The 22,913-nt window shown below is 34.8% G+C and overlaps 1 protein-coding gene and 1 non-coding gene across 2 annotated transcripts; one reads left to right on the top strand and one right to left on the bottom strand.

The window, feature by feature from the left end:
* Nucleotides 1–10,164: 10,164 nt before the first annotated feature.
* Nucleotides 10,165–10,246, bottom strand: TRNAS-AGA (transfer RNA serine (anticodon AGA)). The gene has a single exon. It is a non-coding gene; the product is annotated as a tRNA-Ser (tRNA).
* A 1,146-nt stretch (nucleotides 10,247–11,392) lies between these two features.
* LOC137730716 (uncharacterized) lies at nucleotides 11,393–12,460 on the top strand. The gene is made up of 2 exons (XM_068469676.1): nucleotides 11,393–11,790; nucleotides 12,295–12,460. The coding sequence occupies exons 1-2, from the start codon at nucleotides 11,408–11,410 to the stop codon at nucleotides 12,458–12,460; spliced, it is 549 nt and encodes a 182-aa protein (XP_068325777.1). The 5' UTR covers nucleotides 11,393–11,407.
* Nucleotides 12,461–22,913: the final 10,453 nt, after the last annotated feature.

Genomic DNA, 22,913 nt, shown 5'->3' with positions numbered 1-22,913 from the left:
TAAGAAGGACTTAACAGCGGCAACCACATCTAAACCAACAATATCCTATAATTTTTTTATAAAAGAAAGGGGAGTAACCCATCAAGCCTCGAGGCCGTATGAGGGTCCATTTGAAATAAAGCCTCTTTGATCTCATCATCTAAATAATCAGCACATAACATCTTATTCATCTCTGGAGTGACCCGCTAGGGAACCGTGTTCAGAATTGCATCGAATTGAATCTCCCCATTTGATTTGAACAAAGAGGAAAAATATCTTACCACAATCTATTCAATATCTCCAGAAGAAGAAAACCAATTACCATTTTCATCAAATAAATCCTTTATGATATTTTTCCGATGACGATTGGAAGCCTTCTGATCAAAATATCTCGTATTACGATCTCCTTCTCATAGCTAGGTTGCTTTAGACCTTTGCTTCCAGTGAGATTCCTCTTGACCAAAGAGTGATTGCAGCTTACTATAAAGGGAATTGCTAATCTCCCATTCCACCCCATCAGAAAGAATTTGAATTTGGTCACGCAACACCTTAATCTCTTACTGCATCGAGTGTAGAGAATGCTTCCATTTCAATAGCTCAACACGATTCTCACAAACACAATATGAAGGCGTGCCCAAAACATTCTTAGCCCAACCAGTTTCAACCACTAAAGCACAATCATCTTGTTGTAGCCAAGCTTCCTCAAATCGAAATTACCTTCGTCATCGAGGACAATGAACCGAGATACTCCGTACTTAAAGTAGGATCAGAATATGGTCAGAGGAAAGGGGAGGAAGATGAATAACCTGAGATCACTTGAATAGTGCATGCCATCCTGAATTGGCTAAACACCTATCCAGTCGGCATTTAGTCATCGAATTAGCCCAAGTAAAAAGATCTCCATCAAAGCCTAGGTCTCTTAAGTTACAAGCGCCCACCACATCTCGAAACTCTTGCATCTCAAAAAGACTACAGACCCTCCCTCTAGATTTTTCCTTAGCCAGCAATACCTCGTTAAAATCACCAAAAATCATCCACAGTAAGGAACTAGCATCCCAAAGTTGTCGAATAAAATCCCAAGAATTCAAATGCTCAGAAGTGGCGACATATCCATAAAAGTCCCCAAACACCTTAATCCCAGCATCAATATGATGTGCAGATAAACTCATCACATTAAGTAATACATCATTAGACCAAAAAAGAACCAGACATCCTGAGTGACCAATGCTAGGAACAGAAAAACAATTCTTGAAACGAAGACGGCGATGAATGTAGTCCACTCTCTTCCAATTACACTTTGATTCCGAAAGCAAGAGAACTTAGGGAACATACTAGGAAACAAAAATTTCCAGTGCTTAAACTACCGGGTCATTCCCTAAACCGCGGCAGTTCCAGGTTATGCAATTCATGGTGTTCGGCGGGGCTGTTTTGACACAGCACCGCCAATTGAGGAAAGACATGGGAAGGAGATGATAAGACACATGGACATTTAGGTCGTACCAAATCATCTCCTTCAACAAGGAAGCTAGAACGTTTCACGCCAGATTGAACCTTAGAAGAAGTCGGTCGGCACAATGAAGATCCCCAGCTATCACCATCAACCTGCCGCCTGAGACACCTTGCTAGACAAGACTGAGAAGCATCTAGAGGACCACATATTTGTCTAATAAGAGGGCTAAGATCGGGTTTTTATAGTGATGCACTTGGCAGTCCAAGTTGAATTTGGAAAAAGAAAACCCATAATAACTCAAACTTTTACCCTTATTTTTAACCTTTTAAAAACAAAAAAAAAAAATATATATATATATATAATTACACTTAGAGTATACTTTCAATACTTAATTATATATTGAGACTACACTTTTTAAACGTTTCATGAAAGGACACTTTTTAAACCCACGTAAGATGACATCATGTCTTGTTTTTCCGTTAGAAACAAAGTTACGTATTCTGTTAAATGAGATCGGCAGTGATTTGAATCATTCAAATTATATTTTCGTTTCTCTGCTGTTTTTCTTTCTCTCTGAAGTTTATCTGTTCCGATTTATCTCTCGTCATCTCCCTCAATTATCTCTCTCAATAATTTCTATTCAAATCATTCAAGTTTTCTTCGAAGGTAAGTGTTTCTCTCTAAATTTTATGTGTTATGATTTGACGAAGGTGATTTTTCGTCGTGCTGCTTTTGTTTTTCATTGAAGTTCCATTTTTTTTTTCCAGTATAGTTGTCATATATATTTGTTGGAATTGGAATGGATTAGGAGTTAAGTATTTGGTGAAGGTTATTAATATTTATGCAACATTAGTTCATAGAATCGTGCAGATTTAGTTGTCATAAGTTTTTTTTAGGGGGGTCTGGGGGAACCCACTATAAACATTAATAATTTTCAATGTAATACTTGTGCAACATCAGCTCATAGAATCTTGCAGAATCAGTTGGCATAAGTTTTGGGGTGGAGGTTGGGGGAAACCCCCCCTCCCCAATAAACATTTAATAATTTCCAACGTAATACTTGTGCAGCATCAGTCTTATATAATCACAAAGAACCACTTGGGATTGGTTTATTTAAAGGACAATGGATTAGCAACCAGTTAATGGATCATTTTTGCCATTTTGTGTAGCATCTGTGTTACAGATATTTGTGCAACATTAGTGTATACATTTTTTTTTTATTATCATTTGTGCAGCATCAATTTTACATAATATTGTAAGAGTTTCATCATATTTTGGAAGCTTTTTGTGCAGCATCAGTTTTTATTGATTATTAGATTTACATTTTAAAATGCATATATATATCTAATTATTTCTGTGTAACATCAGTTTAACTTTATGTTTTTATTTTTTTTTAGTGTAGATCATGTCCGTTGTTAAAGTGTTGAAGTGTGTATATGAAAATTGTGCACTGGTTGTGCCGCTTTATTCGCATACTAGTTATGAGGATTTGTGTGGGCAATTAACTTTTAGGTTTTCAAGTTTGTCATTAGGAGGCTTTTTGTTGAAATACTCATTATACTGAGGCGAACCAAACTGTTTATTAGAGTGCAATGAAGATATTTAGATCGTTCTACTGGTGAATAATTTGATTTCAAATCTAGTTGTTGATGTTTATGTTCATGCTAAGAAGGAGATGTCTATTGCTCCTACTTGTAGTGTGTCATCTTATTGCCTAAGTGAAGCTAATAGTATTGGAGATGAAAACCAATATTTGGGTAAGTATGGCTCTTATGGACCTCACCATTATGTAACAAATGAGTGACAGAGTTATATTTCTTATGAGGGTCAAAGTTATGAAGATGGTGCATTTGAGTTTCGTAGAAAACTTACACAATACTCTATTGAGATTGGTTTTGATTTCAAGTTCACTAGGAATGATTGTAAGGATGTTACTACTGTTTACTCAAAGAAACTGTAAGAAGGGTGTCAATGGCATGTTCATGCTGTTGTGCAAGAGCTTAGTGGTTGTTTTATCATTAAAAAATTAAATAATATTCATTAAATAATATTCATACTTGCACTAGACATATTCATCAAAAGGAGAATAAAAGGGTTGGCCCTTCTATTTTGTCCTCTTTGTTGGCTATCAAGGTTCATTTGAATCCATCTATTAAGGTGAAGAGTGTTATGAGAGAAATGAAGGAGAGTTATGGTCTTGATGTTAAATACCATGCAACTTGGCGTGGCAAAGAGGTTGCATATAATGAGGTTAATGGTGATGAGGTTCTTTTCTTTGGATATTTGTCTTGGTAGGTTGATAAGTTTTTGCATGCCAAAGATGGAGCCTTTTGTGTACTAGAACTTGATATTGATAGTAATTAGTTTGAAAGGTTATTCATATCTTATGGAGTTTGTGTTAAATGAATCCGATGGTGTATACCAATGTTGTTCCTTGATGGTACGTTTTTGAAACGAAGATAAACCAATACTCTTCTTGGTTGTTGTACTAAAAATACAAATAATGGTAAGTTTTTTCATTGTTATAAATTATAGATTTGTGATATCATTTTGAATTTCAATATTTATATATTTTGGATAATCAGGTTATTCTTTTTTGTGTAGATTTGTTTATTAAAGTGCAACATCAGTTTAATAATTTGCAGCATCTGTTTATTAATGTGGAATGGATTAGGAAGCAATAAATGGTTTATAAATCAAGTTATGGGGGAGGGGTGGTTGCCCCCCCCCCCCCCCCCCCCAAAAACAAATATACATCAAAGGATTTGAAATTTTTATTAGCATTTGTGCAGCATTAGTTTCTACAAAACTGATTAATGACTTAGCATCACTTATTAATGTGCAACATTAGTAATGTTATGTAACCTGTTTTTTGATATAATTATTAATTTTTTTTCTACACAGAGATTTTTCCTGAGTGTTATGGTATTGTTGACATAGAAAATGAAGACAATTGGATGTGGTTTGTTGAACATTTGGCTCAGATATTAAATTAGCAAAGAATGAAGATCACATTTATTACCAACCGACATCATGGGCTTTTGAATGCTATTCGAAGGTACTTCCCTACTGCTTCTCATGGTTTCTGCATTATACATATGAAGGAAAATTTAGAGAGGCAATGTGCATGTAATAAGTTTTTTAAGGATCGGTTGTATGAGTATTTCAAAAATTGTGCATATGCATGTAGTGTTGAAGATTTTGATAGGAATATTGAGAAAATGAGAAGTGTTGGAGGAGATATTTCCAATTCATTTTTAGATGATCTTCCAAAAGAGTATTATTCTATTATATATTTTTGAGGAAATCGATGGGGCGAAATGAGTAATGCAACTGCAGAATCATTTAACGCAATGATTTCTAAAGAGCTTCGGATGCCTATTCTTGATTTGATTGAATCAATTAAGGGAAGGTTGATGGTCATGATGTCCGACAGGAGGCGTGTTTCAGAAAAGTGGTTTTCTTTGTTATGTCCAAAAAGAAGATGATCTTAGAGGTTTTGTTCAAGAAGGTAGTCATTGGATTGTTAGTTGGTCATCTAATGATGTATTTGAGGTTCGGAGGGATATGAACTCTTTTGTTGTTATGGTGGATCACACCAGTGTTCATTTGTTTAATGGAAGCATAAAAGATTTCCTTGTCCTCATGCTTTGCTGCTTGTCCTCATGCTTTGCAAGTTATTCTGCATGATCATCATGATATTGAGGATTGTGTGGATGACTACTGCAAAGTTTCTTCTTATAAGTTAAGCTATCAGTTTTCTATTGCTCCTGTTAAGCCCCCTCTTACAAGGGGACAAGGTGGTAGACCACGTATTCATCGTTACAAGTCTAAAAATGAGACAAAAGGTGTAAGATGTAGTTGTTGTCATCAGATTTCACACCATAAGAAGCATACATGTCAAACTTTAATTTTTTTATTTTTATTTTTTTATTTTTTTGAGTGTTGGATTTTTTTTTTGTATTATGGAAGTTTGTTATCAGATCAGTTTTTTGTTATTTTTCGTTCAGAATAAGTTTTTGATCTTATACAGAATCAAATTATATGTTTTGTATGCAACATAAGTTTTTTGCATTTTGCAATTTTTGGTTCCCCAATTTATGAAGAATCAATTTTTAGCAATTGAGTTCATGTTTTTATAACAAGGAGTTATTGGGAGAAGTTTGATGTTCCCAATTTTGCAAATTTTCTATCATGTAGAATATATTTTCACACAAAATACATGTAGAATCATATTTTACATAAAAGTATATGTAGTATCAACTTTACCTCCAAATTTTCATTTGTTTCTTTATAGATTTTTTTCATGTAGAACTGTCAAATCCCACTTCACTACTGTTAGCAAGCGTTTCTCCTTTCCTTCTAATTGTTTGATGATTGTAGTGTGATCACAAATCCAATATTGTAGACAAAATAAAAGTTAGAGATTTGCATATTTTTGTAAAATAAGACAAAAACTGTTTTTTTTTTTATTTATTTATTTATTAGTTTTTGTTTACTTACTAGTAAAAGTACAACAACTCCACTAACGGTTGCTTGTTTGTCTCTTTTTCTCCTTTGTGTTCTATCGATTGATTCCATCAAGTATCTTGTTGCTTCCCTGGTCCAGTTGTACTGATTTATGTTATCGATGGAGTTGCAATTCTTGGCCAAAATCCAAGGGAGTTTTCCTGCAGAACTTCCAAGCAGATATAGAATTATAAGGCAAGCTTCATCTTGATCCCCTTCTATTGTCCCAGTATCAAATGCAACTTTAATTGCTTGTGCAAATTATCTTCTACCGATTCTTGTCATTTCTGAGAAGTATTTATCAACAAATTTGTTTTCTTTCAGCTTTGAGATTCATGAGTCTCTTGTTGACTGAGGAGCTTCTCTGCCTTGGTTTGGTATCCCAAATATGCGTTGGATATCATCATCATTTACTTTGCAATATCCATTTTTGAATTTAAACATTCCCTTTTCAGTGTTTACCAATTCACTATATGTATGACATCCCAGTCTGATTTCTTCATTTGTAATTCACCTTTTATGTAAGCTTTCACTAGTCTGCCAAAAGGTGACTTATATATGAATGCCAAAACTTTTTGTTTTTCATCAAGCTTTGGCTTGAGCTCTTGTATTAGTCTTGCAAAGGCCAAGAGATTCAGTCTTACTTGAACATACTTATCATCTGTTACCCGACGCTTTATAACAGGAGATTTTGGAGCTAATTTCTTTTTTATTGCAAAATGTTTTACTTTTGGCGTCATCTTCATAAAAAAAAATGAAAAGATAATGAGTAAAAATTTTAATCAAATAATATGAAGTCATATAAATGACAAACTATAGATGCAAATGGGCAGATGCTAGGCACACAAGCTAGATGCAGCATCAGTAAGCACACAAACTAGATGCAGCATCACATAGCGCACAAGCTATATATAGCATCACTTAGCGCGCAAGTAGATGCAGTATCACTTAATGCGCAAGTAGATGCAGCATCAATTAGCAAACAAGGTAGATGCAGAATTGGTTGTTAATGCACAATGTAGATGCATAATTGTTTTAACACAAGCTTGATGCAGATTCCTTCTTTTCTTTTTCTACAACATGTTTATGTGCAGCACCAATTTACAAACAGAAAGTAGAACAATAATTAATTTACAAAGTGCAGCATCAGTTCAAAGTGCAGCATCGAAGCTAGACGATTAATGTTTTTACTCACAAAATTTAGACGCATATTCATTTTCTTTTTCAGATATTGTTGAAGAATCAATATACATATAAACTAAAAAAACGAAACTGATACATCTAAAACATTGAAATAGTTTTTCTCGAAGTGGAACACTGAATTTTTTGTAAAATCAAGTGTAAAAAACACTTGATAATGCATCCAAAACTTTGATAATGCATTCGTTTTTTACAGAGTTCGAAATATAATCATGCAAAAGGACGATTTTGAATAGTAGGAAAACCTTTGAAGCACTGATCTTTTTGGAAATCTAACTGAACTTTGTGAATCAATTACTGAAATCCGGCTTGAAAGTGTCGGAAACTATGGAGATTTTAGGGGTTTTTTTTCTTCTAGGGAAGTATCTTTTGTGTAATAGGAATTTGAAATGATAGGTTTGGGGAAGATGAAACCACGGGTATTAAATAAGGGAAAAGGGAAACTGGTTAGTTTTTATGATTTTTTGTCATGTAGCGGTTAACGTGCCCGTTTATTAACGGTTATAGTTGAGGGGCATGTGCCATAATTTAGTCGGTCCTTTCTTTTTTTTGTTTGGGCTTGGTTTTCTGTTATTGGGTTTTTTATCCCTCCTTGTAATGTTTTAGAAGGTGTGGAGTTGTATGAAATATGTATATGTTTGTGTCTCTACAAGTAAGGCTCCCAAAAAATTAACCTCAAAATAAATAAATAACTTTGAGGAAAAAAAAAAAAAAAAAAACCAATAAATGTTTTTGCCTCTAATTGTAAAATGACATATAGCTTACCCTGTGTCCCGGTCACACTAAAAAATTCTCTTTTAATAAAATAGGTTGTGAGTTTATTTATCTTTTTTAGTGGGAAGATGAGTTTGTCCTTCGAGAATATTGAATCCTGGTCTATCATAATTCTAACCGAGTTATACTTGTCCGTAAAATTCAGTAATCTTTCCCACTGTAAGTAGAGTCTTAGATTTTACTCTCAAAAGCCATGTTTGTTGTATGCATGTATATTTATAAAAGAAATTAAACATAAAACTCGTAAATCTTGTAGCTTTATGTATGAAGATTTAAGGAGAATGGATTCTCCTCAAAGCGAGGATTTGATCCATCTTTATTGGAGACCAAAAGTTAGCCCCAGTGGACCAGTGGTGGGTTTTGTGTACAAACTTGAACCTTCCAAACACTAAGGAGCAGTTCATAAAAAATAAAAAACAAACAATATGGAGCTTAATTTCTTTCCCCTTGAATTTGTAAATGTGTGAATGAAACTACAGGGTAAAAAGACATAATTTGCAAATTGAGGAAGAAAAATAAAAAAAAACGTCGAGACATATAAATGATAAAACCTTTCAAAGTATTATGTAACCTAAGCTAATGCAAATATGTCACAGTCGTCACTGTATAAGTTAAGAACAAAAGACTATGTATCGAATTATTAGTAAGAAGTGGTACTTTTTCTATTAAGTTTTCTATGGGATTTGGTTGCACTTGGAGTTAGCCCAACACGTAAATCTCTCCCCGAACATGAAATAAAATAGCAGCAAAACGTGACAAATTTGACCACAAACTTAAGGGACTACAGAAACTAAAGAAAAGTTAAGGGGCCAATAAACAAATTAAGCCAATAATAAAATTATTATTATTTTTTTATTATTATTATTTCTCATGCAGTCTATGCATGCATAGAGGAGTACACATATAACATAACTCTGCCACTGGCATCATATTCATCACTTAGATGCATGGTTCAGAGCGATCCAGACGGCTCCTAAAACCATTGCGAAGGCAACCATCAGCGGGAGCGCCGGAGGGTTCAGTGGTCCCATGATTAATGGGCAAAAGAAGATTATAGCAGCCACTGCAAGAAAGAGCAAGACCGACCCAGTATCCATCTTGTTGAAAGGACAACACTGTTTTCTAACAATTAATAGTGACAGCACGTACAGTTGATGGATGATGAGAGATGGTGGTGGCGGTGGGGTGTGTATATATAACGTGTATGGTGTCTGTCTGTGTAGGGATACAATGATTGGAAACGATGCCAATGCCATGCAAATTAATGGTACCCCAGAGAGACTGAGGGTAAGGGGAATCGTTGCCTTGGCTACGGTGGGGTGCATCCTGTAACTCGATCACGGTGGTGCCTCGTTGAGTTAGCGTTTAGAGACGCATTCTTTCATGAATTAAATTCTCTCTCTCTCTCTCTCTCTCTCTCCCTCTCTCTCTCTCTCTCTCATCTTACTCTCACTTAGCCCAGATTTGTTTGATTAGTTTACAGCACTCTCAGTTTTGTTACTGAAAAAATGTATTGGTTCAAGGAATAAACTTGGTGCGGTTACCTTCATTTCTCTGTCCGTTTTCTTTATAGTTTAGTGGTATGAACTGTCTTCCTTATTGAGTTTTACATTGGTGGAACTTGATTATTATGTATTATTCAATTTGAGTTTTCGAACAGTTACATGATGCTTTGCTTTTTGTTTGATATCTAATGATCTTGTTTTTGCCGCTTTGGCTGTATTACTTTTATTGGATTTCTTTTCTGAATAAGGACTATGACGGTACGACGAATTATATAGGGGATAATTGGATTAAAAATTTTCAAGGATTGTAAGGAAAAACTTCATTGGGAGATTAACTTGAAGTGATATCATGTGTCTTGCGTTTTTTATACTTTGGAGGTTGTAGCATGTGCAAGAGAATTTTTTTTTTTTTTTTTTTTTTTTTTTTTTTTGGGGAAAGACTTTCTATTGCGACCCACATCTCAATGGAAGAACGTGTAACGCTGGAAGTCTTGTATTTGGATAGTGAAAAAAAAAAAAAAACACTTCTCAATGGAAGAACGTGTAACGCTGTCTCTTTCAGACAAAAATATAAAGAAAAATTCAAAAAGACTTTCTATCGCGACCCACATCTCAATGGAAGAACGTGTAACGCTGGAAGTCTTGTATTTGGATAGTGAAAAAAAAAAAACCACTTCTCAATGGAAGAACGTGTAACGCTGTCTCTTTCAGACAAAAATATAAAGAAAATATTAAGAAGTATAAAAACGTGAGCGGCAGGATTCGAACCTGCGCGGGCAGAGCCCACATGATTTCTAGTCATGCCCGATAACCACTCCGGCACGCTCACCTTTTTTGTTTTGGCTATCGCGTTTAATTATTATTAAGCAGCCTAAATCCATCATTTTACCTCTCTTTGAAGTCAACTTCACGGCTAAAGTAGCAAATCTGAACGAAAGCCATAACTTCTGGAAGCACACAAGAAAGTTTGTTTTTCAGATTTATTGCTTTGTATTTTTGTTGATTAAATCTTGTTGAGTAGTGTGTTTGTAATGTGAAGAGTACATACCCTTTTGCATTTTGATATTGCAAGCTCCCACTATTTAAAATACATTCTGGATTTTATTCTTTTAAAAAAAAAAAAAAAAAAAAAAAAAAAAAACATAAGAATGCAAGCAGGAAACTTGTTGAGTTGACCACAAATACCTCATTGTGACAATATTTTATTTGTAAAGTAAAAAATGAAAAATGAGGGAAATTACAATAGAGATATACATAGAGATAGCATAGGTGGTTGATAATATTACACTTTTAGAGAAAAACACTGGAAATTCAATATTTTAGAGAAGACTCAACTTATTTGTAACATTAAAGAATTTCATAATTAAAAATCAATCAGAGCATGATAAGTAGATTGATGAGGAAATTTTTATTTCTTTCTCCAATTGAGCTCTTGAAGAGTTTTTCTTTTCCTCATTATTTTCATATTTTGTGGTTGTTTTTGCGGTTGTTGTTTGTTGGTAAGTAGCTTGTTGCGTTAGTAATAAATATATTTCAAGGTTTATTTTTAGCAAGTGACAGATATTTTCAAGTTGTAACCTTAAAATTGTTGAACTTTAGTGGCTCGAAGCTACATTAAATCTGAATGCATGCACAGGCGAAGAAAAGAAGAACAACAAACATAACTAAAAGAATATTATTCTGTTTGAAATAAAAGGAAGAAGAAAGTTTTATGTGTTACACGTTTAGCTAACATTTCAATCTCAAATGGTTTCCCTCAGGAACTTCGCTGGAAATTGTCCGGGTCCGGAGGGATGGGTGTAACAGATTCCCCTAATTAATTAATAATAATCATGAACAAGAAACTTCTTACATGCAAAACCCTTTGGGGTTTTCTGGTTGTACGTCGTGGTAGCAACCGGGGTGGTGGCGGTGGTGGTGGCAGATGATGGTAGTGTATCAATACCTGCTGGACATGGACTATGGATGTAATGCATCGCCACGGAGAATAATGGTGGTAGCAGATCCAACACAAGAGTCAGCAGGTGCACTCCAATATGCACTCTCTAAAGCGGTTCTCGAGAACGATGAATTGATCCTCTTCCATATCGAATACCCTAATTCATGGCGATACACAATAACAACGTTCCTTAGAAGACCTAGGGGCTGCTCCACCACCGCATCTGCAGACGGAAGCTTAGGGAACACGGAGTTTCTTGAAGAAATGAAGAATGCATGCAAACTTGCAAAACCAAAAGTACGTGTGCGGGTTGAGAAGGTGGCACTAATGGAAGGCAAGGACAAAGCAAGTATTATTCTAGATCAAAGCAAGGTTCTTGGGGTGAATGTCCTTGTTATAGGGCAACGACGGAGTCTTTCTACAGTTATCTTAGGGTGTGTTTTCTCATACACTCAAATAATTACATTACATTTTACAATGAATATCGACGTTGATTGATATACTTACCGTAGCATTGTTTGATTTTTAGTTTTAAGTTGTTTAGGACTGCTTCTAAAATGCCCAAATGTGCGTTTTTGACAACCAAAACCTCTTTTGGGCACAGTTGGTAGCTTCTGGAGAAGCATTTCACAGTTGGATGCTTATGCTTCTCCAGGGTTTCTAGAAATACAATTCTAGCAAAAGTATTCATGAGCAGAAGTGCTTTTCACAAAAGTAGTCCCCAACGAAAATTAGCCCAAAGATTGTGCTATATATGGATGTATGACCTTTAGTTTGTAAAATGAAAATTATAATTAAGCAGAGAATTAAATTCAAAATTAGAAATTCTTCAACTCCCAAATCTTATGAAAATGCTTATGTGAAGTGCCATAGGAAGATTGATCAGCTTGAATTATTTGGTAATTCTCTCATTTCTTTGTTTTGTGTACATCAAACAGTTACAGGAGGCCTGGAGGTTCCACGCGAGGGACAAAACCAGTAGACACAGCAGAGTATCTGATTGATAAAAGCAGTTGCAATTGTGTTGGAGTACAGAAAAAGGGCCAAAACGGAGGCTACCTTCTCAATACAAAGACCCACAAAAACTTCTGGCTTCTGGCTTAACAAGCACTTGAATCACCCGAGAACCACTTGCGCTTTCCATCTTAGATGCTTTTCTATTCCTCTGCTGCATTCGGTTAGCGATCATTTTTTGTTGGGACAGCAGGATCAGATCGAATTGACAAGTTTAGTTCGCTGAATGGGTTGACGTCTAGACATGATGAGCTTAATGCTTGTGGTCCAATTTCTTGGTGGATAGGGTGTTGGATTTTACCTAGCTATGCATTCCGAGTTCAAAACTCCTCACCCCCCCCCCCAAAAAAATAGTTTCATACTCTCCCTCTCCCCTTAATAATAGTAAAATTTTTGGAAAAAAAAATTCTGTATTTGTTGTTCTGATTTTGGTTGGTTAAGGAGTGAGCCATCTATATATGAAATTGTTCAATTCCAAATGCAGAAAAATAGGTTTGTACATATGTAACAATGATTGGCTCCTGTAAACCAACATGAAAAATGTTTATAGAACCAAATTGATGAGATAGCAGTGTCTTTTCCCTCTAAAACAAAGTTGTGCTCTAAACAATAAGGAACCATTTATCGTTGTGCATACGCTTCGCTATATGATCTGCATTGTCGAAAACTTGCTATTGTAGTTCATAAGTCATAAGGTTCTACTCAAGGAAACTCAGTACCAGAAAAACTGTAATATAAAAAGGTGACCATAAGCCAACAAAGCCTCCTGCTTTGCAAGGGTTATTAGCAATCCCACATCGGTAGAGGTAAAGAAAAGCAATGACCTCAAATAGGATTACTCCACTTTAACTAATATCGAGACCTTTTGTGATAAAACCCCACACCTGACGGATTGGGCAGGTGGTAAAATTTGAGACAGTATCAGTGTAGTTAGAGTGGGACCCTCCGGGGCTGTCGATCTAAAAAAATTCCAACATAGTATCAGAGCCCATGGTCACGGGCTTGTGCAAGCCAAATGCTTGTCACCAAGAAGTGTGGGCTTGAAAACAAGCTTGGACTCTTAACATAGAGTTGGCCTCTGAGTTCTTAAGATTCACTTCCTGAAAAAGATTGAAAATAAGTCTAAACTCCATTGGAGCCGACTTCTAAGTTTCAATTGCCGTTGTGTGGATCTTCACGTGTGAACCACTAAATGGGGTTACACGTGAGGAGGCGTGTTAGCAGTCCCACATTGGTGGGGGTAAAGAAAAGCAATTACTTTAAATAGGATTACCCCACTCTAACTAATATCAAGGCCTTTTATGGTAAAATCTCATACCTAACGAATTGGACAAGTGGTAAAGTTGATGACAGTATCGGTATCTTTAGAGTGGGGCCCCCAGGCCCGTCGATCTAAAATAATTCCAATAAGGGTTGGGGGCGAACATCTATAATACGTAATCTTACCCTTACTTTGCAAAGAGACTACTTTCTACGACTCGAACCCGTGACCTTTCGGTCATAAAGGAAAATATCTTGTGTCGCAGATTGTAAAAAAGGAAAATCAGATAAATAACAACTGTGATATATTACAAGTGCCAGCAGAATATCACCTCCTGACAAAGACGATAAGTGGAGCAACATAATAAGAACAAAATTGTTGCAGCCACTGCTACTGCATACATATACACTTGTACAGGTTCAAGGAATGCCAATCACCTCTCCATTTTCCTTACTAAAAGAACCTTGTACAAAAAGAAATCAGCAGAATTATCCACAAACCGCCGCACCATCCAACGAAAGATTAGATGTGCCGAAATTCCTATGCTTACCATCAGCCACTTGGTCAGATGGAATCCTTGATTAGGGAAGCTGGTTGATGAGATGAGTCTACAATTGGCAAGCCAAGCGCTTTTCCGGAAGAGATTTTTCAATGTGACCGGTACACGAGGTGGTACATCACGTGTCATTATACAAATGGTAGGATTTGTATTTTAAAAAGTTAATAACTTAAAAAATAAAATTTCTCACCACTTGCATAAAAACACGTGGTGTACCACCTGTGTTCCTGTCACAATGAAAATTTTCTGCTTCCCTGGACAATGAAATAAAGGTAACTGGCGCACAAGAAAACGTTCTATAATAAACAAGCGTCATTCATTAGGATTTTTACTACCTACAAATGTAGAAATAATACTTAAAAATACTTGCAAGAGAACAAGATTATAGTATAAATGACTCAAGTAAGGTCATTTTTCACAGATAATTTATGTTAAAATTACATTTTAATTAATTACTTAAACAAAATTTAGGAAAGATTGATATTGTAATTTAAAATAATAAAAACGAATTTAAATAAAAACACTAAGTAAATCAGCAATATGGTAAAAAGAGTAAATGACACATTTTCGGAAGATTAAATTTAAAAGACACTAGGGTTTCGCCGTCACCTTAAAAATCCTTTTTAGTTTTACCAAATACTTATGAATTACACATGCAAGCGCAACCTTGAATGTTAGATTTTCCTAATGCATATTCTACTTTGCATCCGTCTGTGGCATTCAAATCAAATGTAAACATGCATAACTCATTACGCTTTGTGAAACCCTTTGAAAAACCATGCAACGCTTAAGACGTACTAGTCGCCCTAATTGAAATTACAATTATTAACCACAAGAACCATTCCTCAATTTCCAGGTGGCATTCTAACAGAAATTACATTCAATTACTCATCTAAACATCCTACTGGTGATCAAGCATTAAGGCATAAAGACTGTTTAAACACAATGATTAATAATTCAAAATATGCATGCATAATATCATAAGCTATAAATAAAGACTACATATTCATGATAAGGCTCGTAGTCTAGAACAAGCAATGGTCCCCGTGATTCCAAGGCCATGTAATTAGCTTCTGATTTCTCCTCCTTCTTATTATGGACAGCCTAACATTTTCATATATATATATATATATATATATATATATATATATATATATATTACTAGTGCAATTCATTGAACTGCGTCAACGATGGTTAACATATATAATAGATTTCTTGCTGACTAAGAAACCATCGTTTGGGTGTGTATTAATTTTCAGAGTGCCGGCAGGAGAGCATTGAAGACGATAGAAGTGCTTCTGGCCTTGGGAAATATCTTTGCTGCCACTCAGTGTACCATCTTGTGAAGATCTTCAACCAATTATCATACCAAGTTCGATAAACTTGGCAGTTTTAATCAAACCAAGCTTCCTCAGTTACCCATTATTCCCATTCACTCACAGAACAAGATCACGCTCACATTCTCACTCATGGCCTTTGGTCTCACCATAAAACTCATCTCTGCTTATGCTTTTGTAAGTCTCCTTCTTGCTTGTAGTTTGCCCGCCAGTTTAATGGGCGGGAAACAAATTCATAGATTCACTATCAAAAGGAAATGAATTGTGATGTATCTTAAGTAATGCTTGATAAGCACATCACCAATCAGGCCACAACTCTCGCTCGATAAATCTCAATCTCATAAGTTCTTGTAAACTGGATATTGAAAGAGCAATACTAAATTCAAGCCATTCTCCTTCTTGACAACTTACTTTCTGCATATTCAGTTTTCTATCTCCTGCATGTTTTGTTTATTTGAATGGAATCAGAACAATAATAGTGGCCTGATTGGTAATACGCTTATCAATGCTTTGATCGATATCGACGATATATATTCGAAATGTGGAGACGTGTGCGTTCACCCCCTAAATTAGTCATGGGCCTCGCAGCCATACTGGGCATTTACTTGAACAAGGAATTGGTGGTTGCGAGTGTGCCACTACTAGATGCGGCTAGTAGACGGATTTCAATGATTGAGATTTTGCCTGAATTCTAAACAAGAGATTTCGCCATTGAGTGGGAATGGCTCAAATCAAGGTTCTTTCTTTGCCTTAAAGATAAGGACTTTACTTATGTGGAGAAATGGAACAACATGTAAATGACAAGTTTGCTAGAAGTGTAAATAACAGAGGAAAGTGAATGACTGGTAATGTAAATTGCTTGTAATTTAAATGACAGAAAATGTAGATGTACAGAAATGTAATTGATAATACAAGGAATTCAATACTACTCGGAAGAATAGCAAAGCTTTAAAAGGAAATATAAGGCTTTTGCAGAATTGAAGTATTAAAAACAATACTACGAAACCCTTTATTAGTGTCGCTATGATAACTGACAAGAAACGTATATTACTGTCAAATATTAAGCAAAATCCGACAAAAAGTGGATGCAATGATGGATATAATGAGCGACAGAATTGCCAATGTCAGGAAATGAATTTTCAGACAGAAATTGTGTCGAATATAACCGATAAAGAATATATTAATAATGAATAAATAAAAGTATTATGTCACATCCCGACCCGGGCGAATCACTTCCCAAGCCCGCTCCACCACCATAGCACGATATTGTCCACTTTGGGCTTACCTTTCCCTCACGGTTTTGTTTTTGGGAACTCACGAGCAACTTCCCAGTGGGTCACCCATCATAGGATTGCTCTAGACCCCTTCTCGCTTAACTTCGGAGTTCCCATGGAACCCGAAGCCAGTGAGCTCCCAAAAGGCCTCGTGCTGGTAGGGATAGGAATATACATTTAAGGATCACTCCCCTGCGCGATGTGGGATGTCATAATTCTTTGTCAGATAAAACCGATAAAAAATACTCTAAAACCGACAGAACTTGTGTCGGATATAACCGACAGAGAATTTATTAATAACGAATAAATAAGAGCATTCTCTATCAGATAAAACTGACAAAAAATATATTAATAATAAAAAAAATATAAACCACTTTTTGAATCATTTCTTTCCCTTTCAAGTTGGCATCCCCTGCATTCACTGCATTTTCCAGCTTTGAGATGTGCAACGTTCCTCTAAGGTACACCATATCCCTTGCCAAAAGGATCAAAAATAGGAATCCAGATATCCGTACATATGCCTTATGTTATACTGTAGCAAGTTGGGTTATGTTCAGTCCCAGATTCTATATACAGAGACTCGTCATCGGGACTCATGGATACACCGGATATCTTCCCAAAGAAATCAATCTCTTGCCACACTTTTTAATCTGCCTTTGTGCTATATATATGCACAAAATCCGTAGGTTCCGCGACCACCATGAACTGACCATTTGATGAAAAGCGAATTGACCTAGCAGCACCCAAGTTATTCTTCAGAACAGCAACTGGCAATGAAAGATTTCTTATGTCCCAGACTCGAGAAGTCTTGAACTGGTTTCCGGTGGCAAATATGCGACCATCAGGATGCCATGTTGACGCAAAAGAGTAATCCAGATGACCAACGACCTTAGCAATAATCTGGAATGACAAAAAAAAAAAAAAAAAAAAAAAAAAAAAAAAAAAAAAAAACAGAGTTGCATATAGTTATTAAACGATTCCATCCAATTGGAAAGATAAGCAGTTGCCAATTTCATCAGGAATTTAAAACACAAACTGAACGTAATACAAATAATTTAAAACATACTGGTTTCGAAATGTTGCTTCTCGAATTGTTCATCCTTGGTGACTGAAGCGAGAAGGAGAAAGAAATGAGGAGAGAGAAAAAGGGGAAGAAAGGGGGAAGGGAGAAGGCACTGGTGCATGGAAGAGATGGAGAGATTTTATTTTGGAAAATTTTCATCACTGTCGGTTAAAACCGACAAAAATATTTTTTAAAATAAAAACCGACAAAAAGTTTTCATTACTATCAGTTATAACCGATAGAAAAAAAAATGGCGTAAAAAATCGCCCCAAAAATTCTCTCCCAAAATTTTGTTACGATTTTAAAAAATAAAATAATTATTATTTGGTTTAATAAATAAATAAATAATATGTATTTAAATAGAATACGTTTTTAAAAATTAAATAAATAATTGTTTGGTTTAATAGATAATAACCCATGTAAAATATGCGATAAAGAAACAAAAAGATAATTGTACAATGAAAATTTCAGCACACAAACTAAATGTTGCCTAATCAATACTTGAAAAACTTAAATTAAAACTTAGCACAAATTACTTTTCCCACTTCAAAATTTAGGCAAATTTAACGAAGATATGCATTCTACGAAACTAGTTTCCATGATCTAATTGTTAAACTTGTTTGTAGATACTACAAGATCGCATACGTAAAAAATTGAAAAAAAAAAAAAAAAATTCAGAGATTAGGTAACGAAACAAAAGTTTTCAGTAGTTATAAACGAAAAATCACAATTTAGTGGTTATTTTAGCTCTGGTTTTGATGTTTTTTTTATAGCTACACTCCTCGACCCTATAAGAATGCAATGAATGAATTCGATCTTCAATTTAAAATATTTACGTTAGTGGATACCACAAAATCTTATTTTATACTTAATGGAAGTATAATATTAACTCAAGTATTTGTTTAATCTATCATTTTGACGCGATATGCATTCTACAAAACTTTTTTCAACGATCAAACTGCCAAACTTATTTGTACACACTCCGAGATTGAATACATAAAAAATCGTAAAATATTCAGAGATTACGTAACGGAACAAAAGTTTTCGACGGTTATAAATGAAAAATCACAATTTAACAGTTACTTTAGCTCTGATTTTAATGATTTTTTACAACTACACTCCTCGACCCTATAAGAATGTAATGAATATATTTGATCTTTAATTTAAAATATTTACACTAGTGGATACCACAAAATCTTATTTTATACTTAATGGAATTATAACGTTAACTCTTAAGTGTTTATTTAATCTACCGTTTTGACACGATACACATTCTACAAACTTTTTTCAATATCCAACTGTCAAACTTGTTTGTACACACTCCGAGATCGCATAAGTAAAAAATCACAAAAAACAAACATTCAGAGATTAGGTAACAGAACAAAAGTTTTCGATGGTTATAAACGAAAAATCACAATTTAACAGTTATTTTAGCTCTGCTTTTGATGATTTTTTATAGCTACTCTCCTTGACCGTATAAGAATGCATTGAACGAATTCGATCTTCAATTTAAAATATTTACACTAGTGAGTATAACATTAACTCTAAGTGTTTGTTTAATCTACTGTTTTGATGCGATATGCATTCTACGAAACTTTTTTGAACGATCCAACCAACAAACTTGTTTGTACATACTCCGAGATCGCATACGTAAAAAATCACAAAAAAAAAAAAAAAAAAAAAAAAAAAAAAAAAAAAAACAACATTCAGAGATTAGGTAATTGAACAAAAGTTTTCAATGGTTATAAACGAAAAATCACAATTTAACGATTATTTTAGCTCCGATTTTGATGATTTTTTACAGCTACACTCTTCGACCCTATAAGAATGCAATGAATGAATTCGATCTTGGATTTAAAGTATTTACACTAGTGGATAAATCTTATTTTATACATAATGAAAGTATAACATTAACTCTTAAGTGTTTTTTATATCTATCAATTTGATAGGATATGCATTCTATGAAACTAGTTTCAACTATCCAACCGTCAAATATGTTTGCATATACTTCGAGATAGCATGTGTAAAAAATCGTAAAAAAAAAAAAAAAAAAAAAAAAAATTCAGAGATTAGGTAACGGGGCCATTTGTGAAAAAAAAGTCATTCAGAGATTATTCTGGCAGCTGCCCAAAATTTTTCTTTGCTCGTCTCGGTTATGTCCAACAGGGCTATGAGTGAAAATAATAATAATAATAATAAAATAGTCAATTTCTGTCGGTTATAACCGGCACCATTAACTTAAAAACCGCCGGAATATGTTAAAAATATTTATATAAAAAAAAAAAAAAAAAAAAGAATTCAAAAATACTGGCGGTTATAATAATTTTATGGTGGTTGCATCCGACACTAAATATCCGCCAAGAATTTATGTCAGATATAACCGATGGGATTTCATTGTTATTCGACACTAACTGAATGATGTGTCGGATATCTTCTATCTAACATAATGGCTTATTAAATCACCACCATCATCCGACACCTAAAGTTAATATTGTAGTAGTGAAAGGGTGCATAGTTTGAACTGAGTTGAATTGTTTGATTGATTGGTTGAGTGTCCATAATCATTTTGCCTCGGCTTCTTTATATAGAGAATTGAGAGAGCCCCTTTGTTGAGGACATTGAATATGTTCAGAGAAGCTCCATTGCCAACTTGCATATGACGCAAGTTGGTTTTCCACTACATGTACATTAATCCCACTTGCAATGAATTAATAATTAAAACAACCAAGTTGACTTCTTTCCTCCACATGTCCTTCTCCCAAGTCTGCCAACATCTTTACTTGTAATAAAGTCACCGCTTCAAACCATGTGGAGAAACATTCCCACGTGCAACTTTTAGTCTATTCGTATATTAAACCTCCAAATGTCATGTTTTGGCTTTAAACCCAAATAAGTAAAATTGTGCATATTTTAGGTGCAAACAATGTGCTTGTGTGGTGGATCTATTAGGTCGATCAAGAGACCTTGATCAAACATTAGATTTGATCAAAACTATATATGCTAGGTAGGAACCCTGTCCAAGTGTTTGGGGGCAAACTAAGCAAATCAGCTCAAAGCAACATTACGATAAAATAATAATAATAATAATAATAAATAAGTAATATTATTTAACCACACCAAACTGATACACTCTCTAATAGACAAATATAAGCTCCATCTAACATGTTCATCTATATTGGAGAGTTTATCTGTAAATGTGTGAATTTTGTGTGTTTTGTGTGTTTAAAACACATATCACTTAATAAACAATTATGACACAAATCAAATTAAAACTTGATTAATCTGCACAAAATCAGTCGTCATGTGCTAGAGAAGTATCAAGTTCTATCATAAAAAGTGCTCACACTTTGAAGAAAACAATCGTATCAAGTTCTCCTAAACCTGAGCTTATTCAAATAAACTAGCAGAAAGATTTCCCCTCCCACTCCTGCCAGATGCCAGTAATGAACAAGTACTGGTGAAGAAAAAGATACTGAAGCGCTTAAACAAAACAAATCATCGAGAAATATATATAAACATCTCCAATGGTATACCTACTACGAACCAAGCTAATCCCTATAGGTCTTTCAACCACTTTGTGGATTTCCCCTAATCAAAGAAAGGGCTGGGTCTGGTCGGCTGTTGTGCATATACAAAATTGTACGTGACTATAGAGTATTTTGTAATTTGACATTTTTGAGTGCATGATTTGGATTTTAAAATGTTTTTTTCAACTATGTCTTTGTCTTGGATATTGAAATTTTGGATTGGAGATGTAAAATTGGCACTTAGGGGTATTCTTTTTTTGTCTTCTACTAATATAAAAGATATTATAATATAAACAACCGCAATTATCAAGATTCAAACTTCAAATGGCTATACTACACAATACAACTACATTACGTGAAGATGCATAAAGAATACAAAACGAAAAATTCATCCAACAAAAGTAAAGGTAAAGCCAGACAAGTCTTTCAAAACGAGATTTAGTGAAGGCACTTCTCATACTAAAAATAAATTAAAAAAAATAAAAAATCCAAAAGATAGGACTAAATCGAAACATACCTACAAGCATACATGCAAGTTACTTCCTTGTAGGATTGGATGCATGGTCCCGAAGCAGGTGACGCGTTTGTATTGGATGCATGTAAAGTCCAAATATGAGTGTTAAAAAAGGAAAATAGTTTTTCGTGTGTAGGTTTTCTATCAATAATTGCATGGAAAACAGAATTTCCATTAATAGCTAGGGCTATTGATCCACAAATAAATAAGAAGAAATTAAAACAATAATAACAAGGAATAAATATATTATATATATGACGAAATTAATTAACTATGCACCTCCAAGGCCTCGAGCCTTCTAAGATGTCATTGATATGTTGTATCCAGAGCCGGTCCTAAGGGTAGTCGGAGTAGGCGTCCATCTAGGGTCCCCACTTTGGAAGTGTGGAGTCAAAAATAATCATAAGGCGACACGTGGATTTTTGGATAGAAGAGGACAAAAATACCCTTGAGGCATACCGGAATTCCTACGTGCAAGCAGCGGGCAATCATCCCTCAACCAAGTCAAAAGTGCCCAAAATAGGTAACAAATTCAAAACTATTTCATCCACCCTCATCCTATACTCTCCACAAGGTAATTATTCCATAACCCCGAAAACATTTCTTTTAAATTATGTTAACTAGTCAATTTATTACTTAATTAATCTTTTAATGGCTAATTAACTACAAATTACACCCAAAAAATACCACAAATGGCCGGTCCTTATTCTTCTAATAGGGCTGGCCATATCCCTATAAATAGCTCTCCATTCTCTCAAAAAATTACTTCCAAGTCTCTTGCAAAACTATACAAAATTCTCCAAACACTCTTCCAAGTACAATGGTTAGAAATTTAGAAAATTTAACAAATGAAAATTTCAACACTCAAGAGATGGGACCACGGCGATCCACAAGGCTAAATGTGACAATAGGTGGAGCGGCACCACCACCACGAGCTTCCACCATGGGAACCACCATGGTAGCCACCCGCGGTGAGGTCCATAGTGTCACCACCACGGCCCTAGCCGT

Source organism: Pyrus communis, chromosome 4 (assembly GCF_963583255.1).
Source record: "Pyrus communis chromosome 4, drPyrComm1.1, whole genome shotgun sequence".
Taxonomy (NCBI): Eukaryota; Viridiplantae; Streptophyta; class Magnoliopsida; order Rosales; family Rosaceae; genus Pyrus; species Pyrus communis.
The sequence above is the reverse complement of the archived record's forward strand: the minus strand, read 5'-3'. Positions and strand labels throughout refer to the sequence as shown.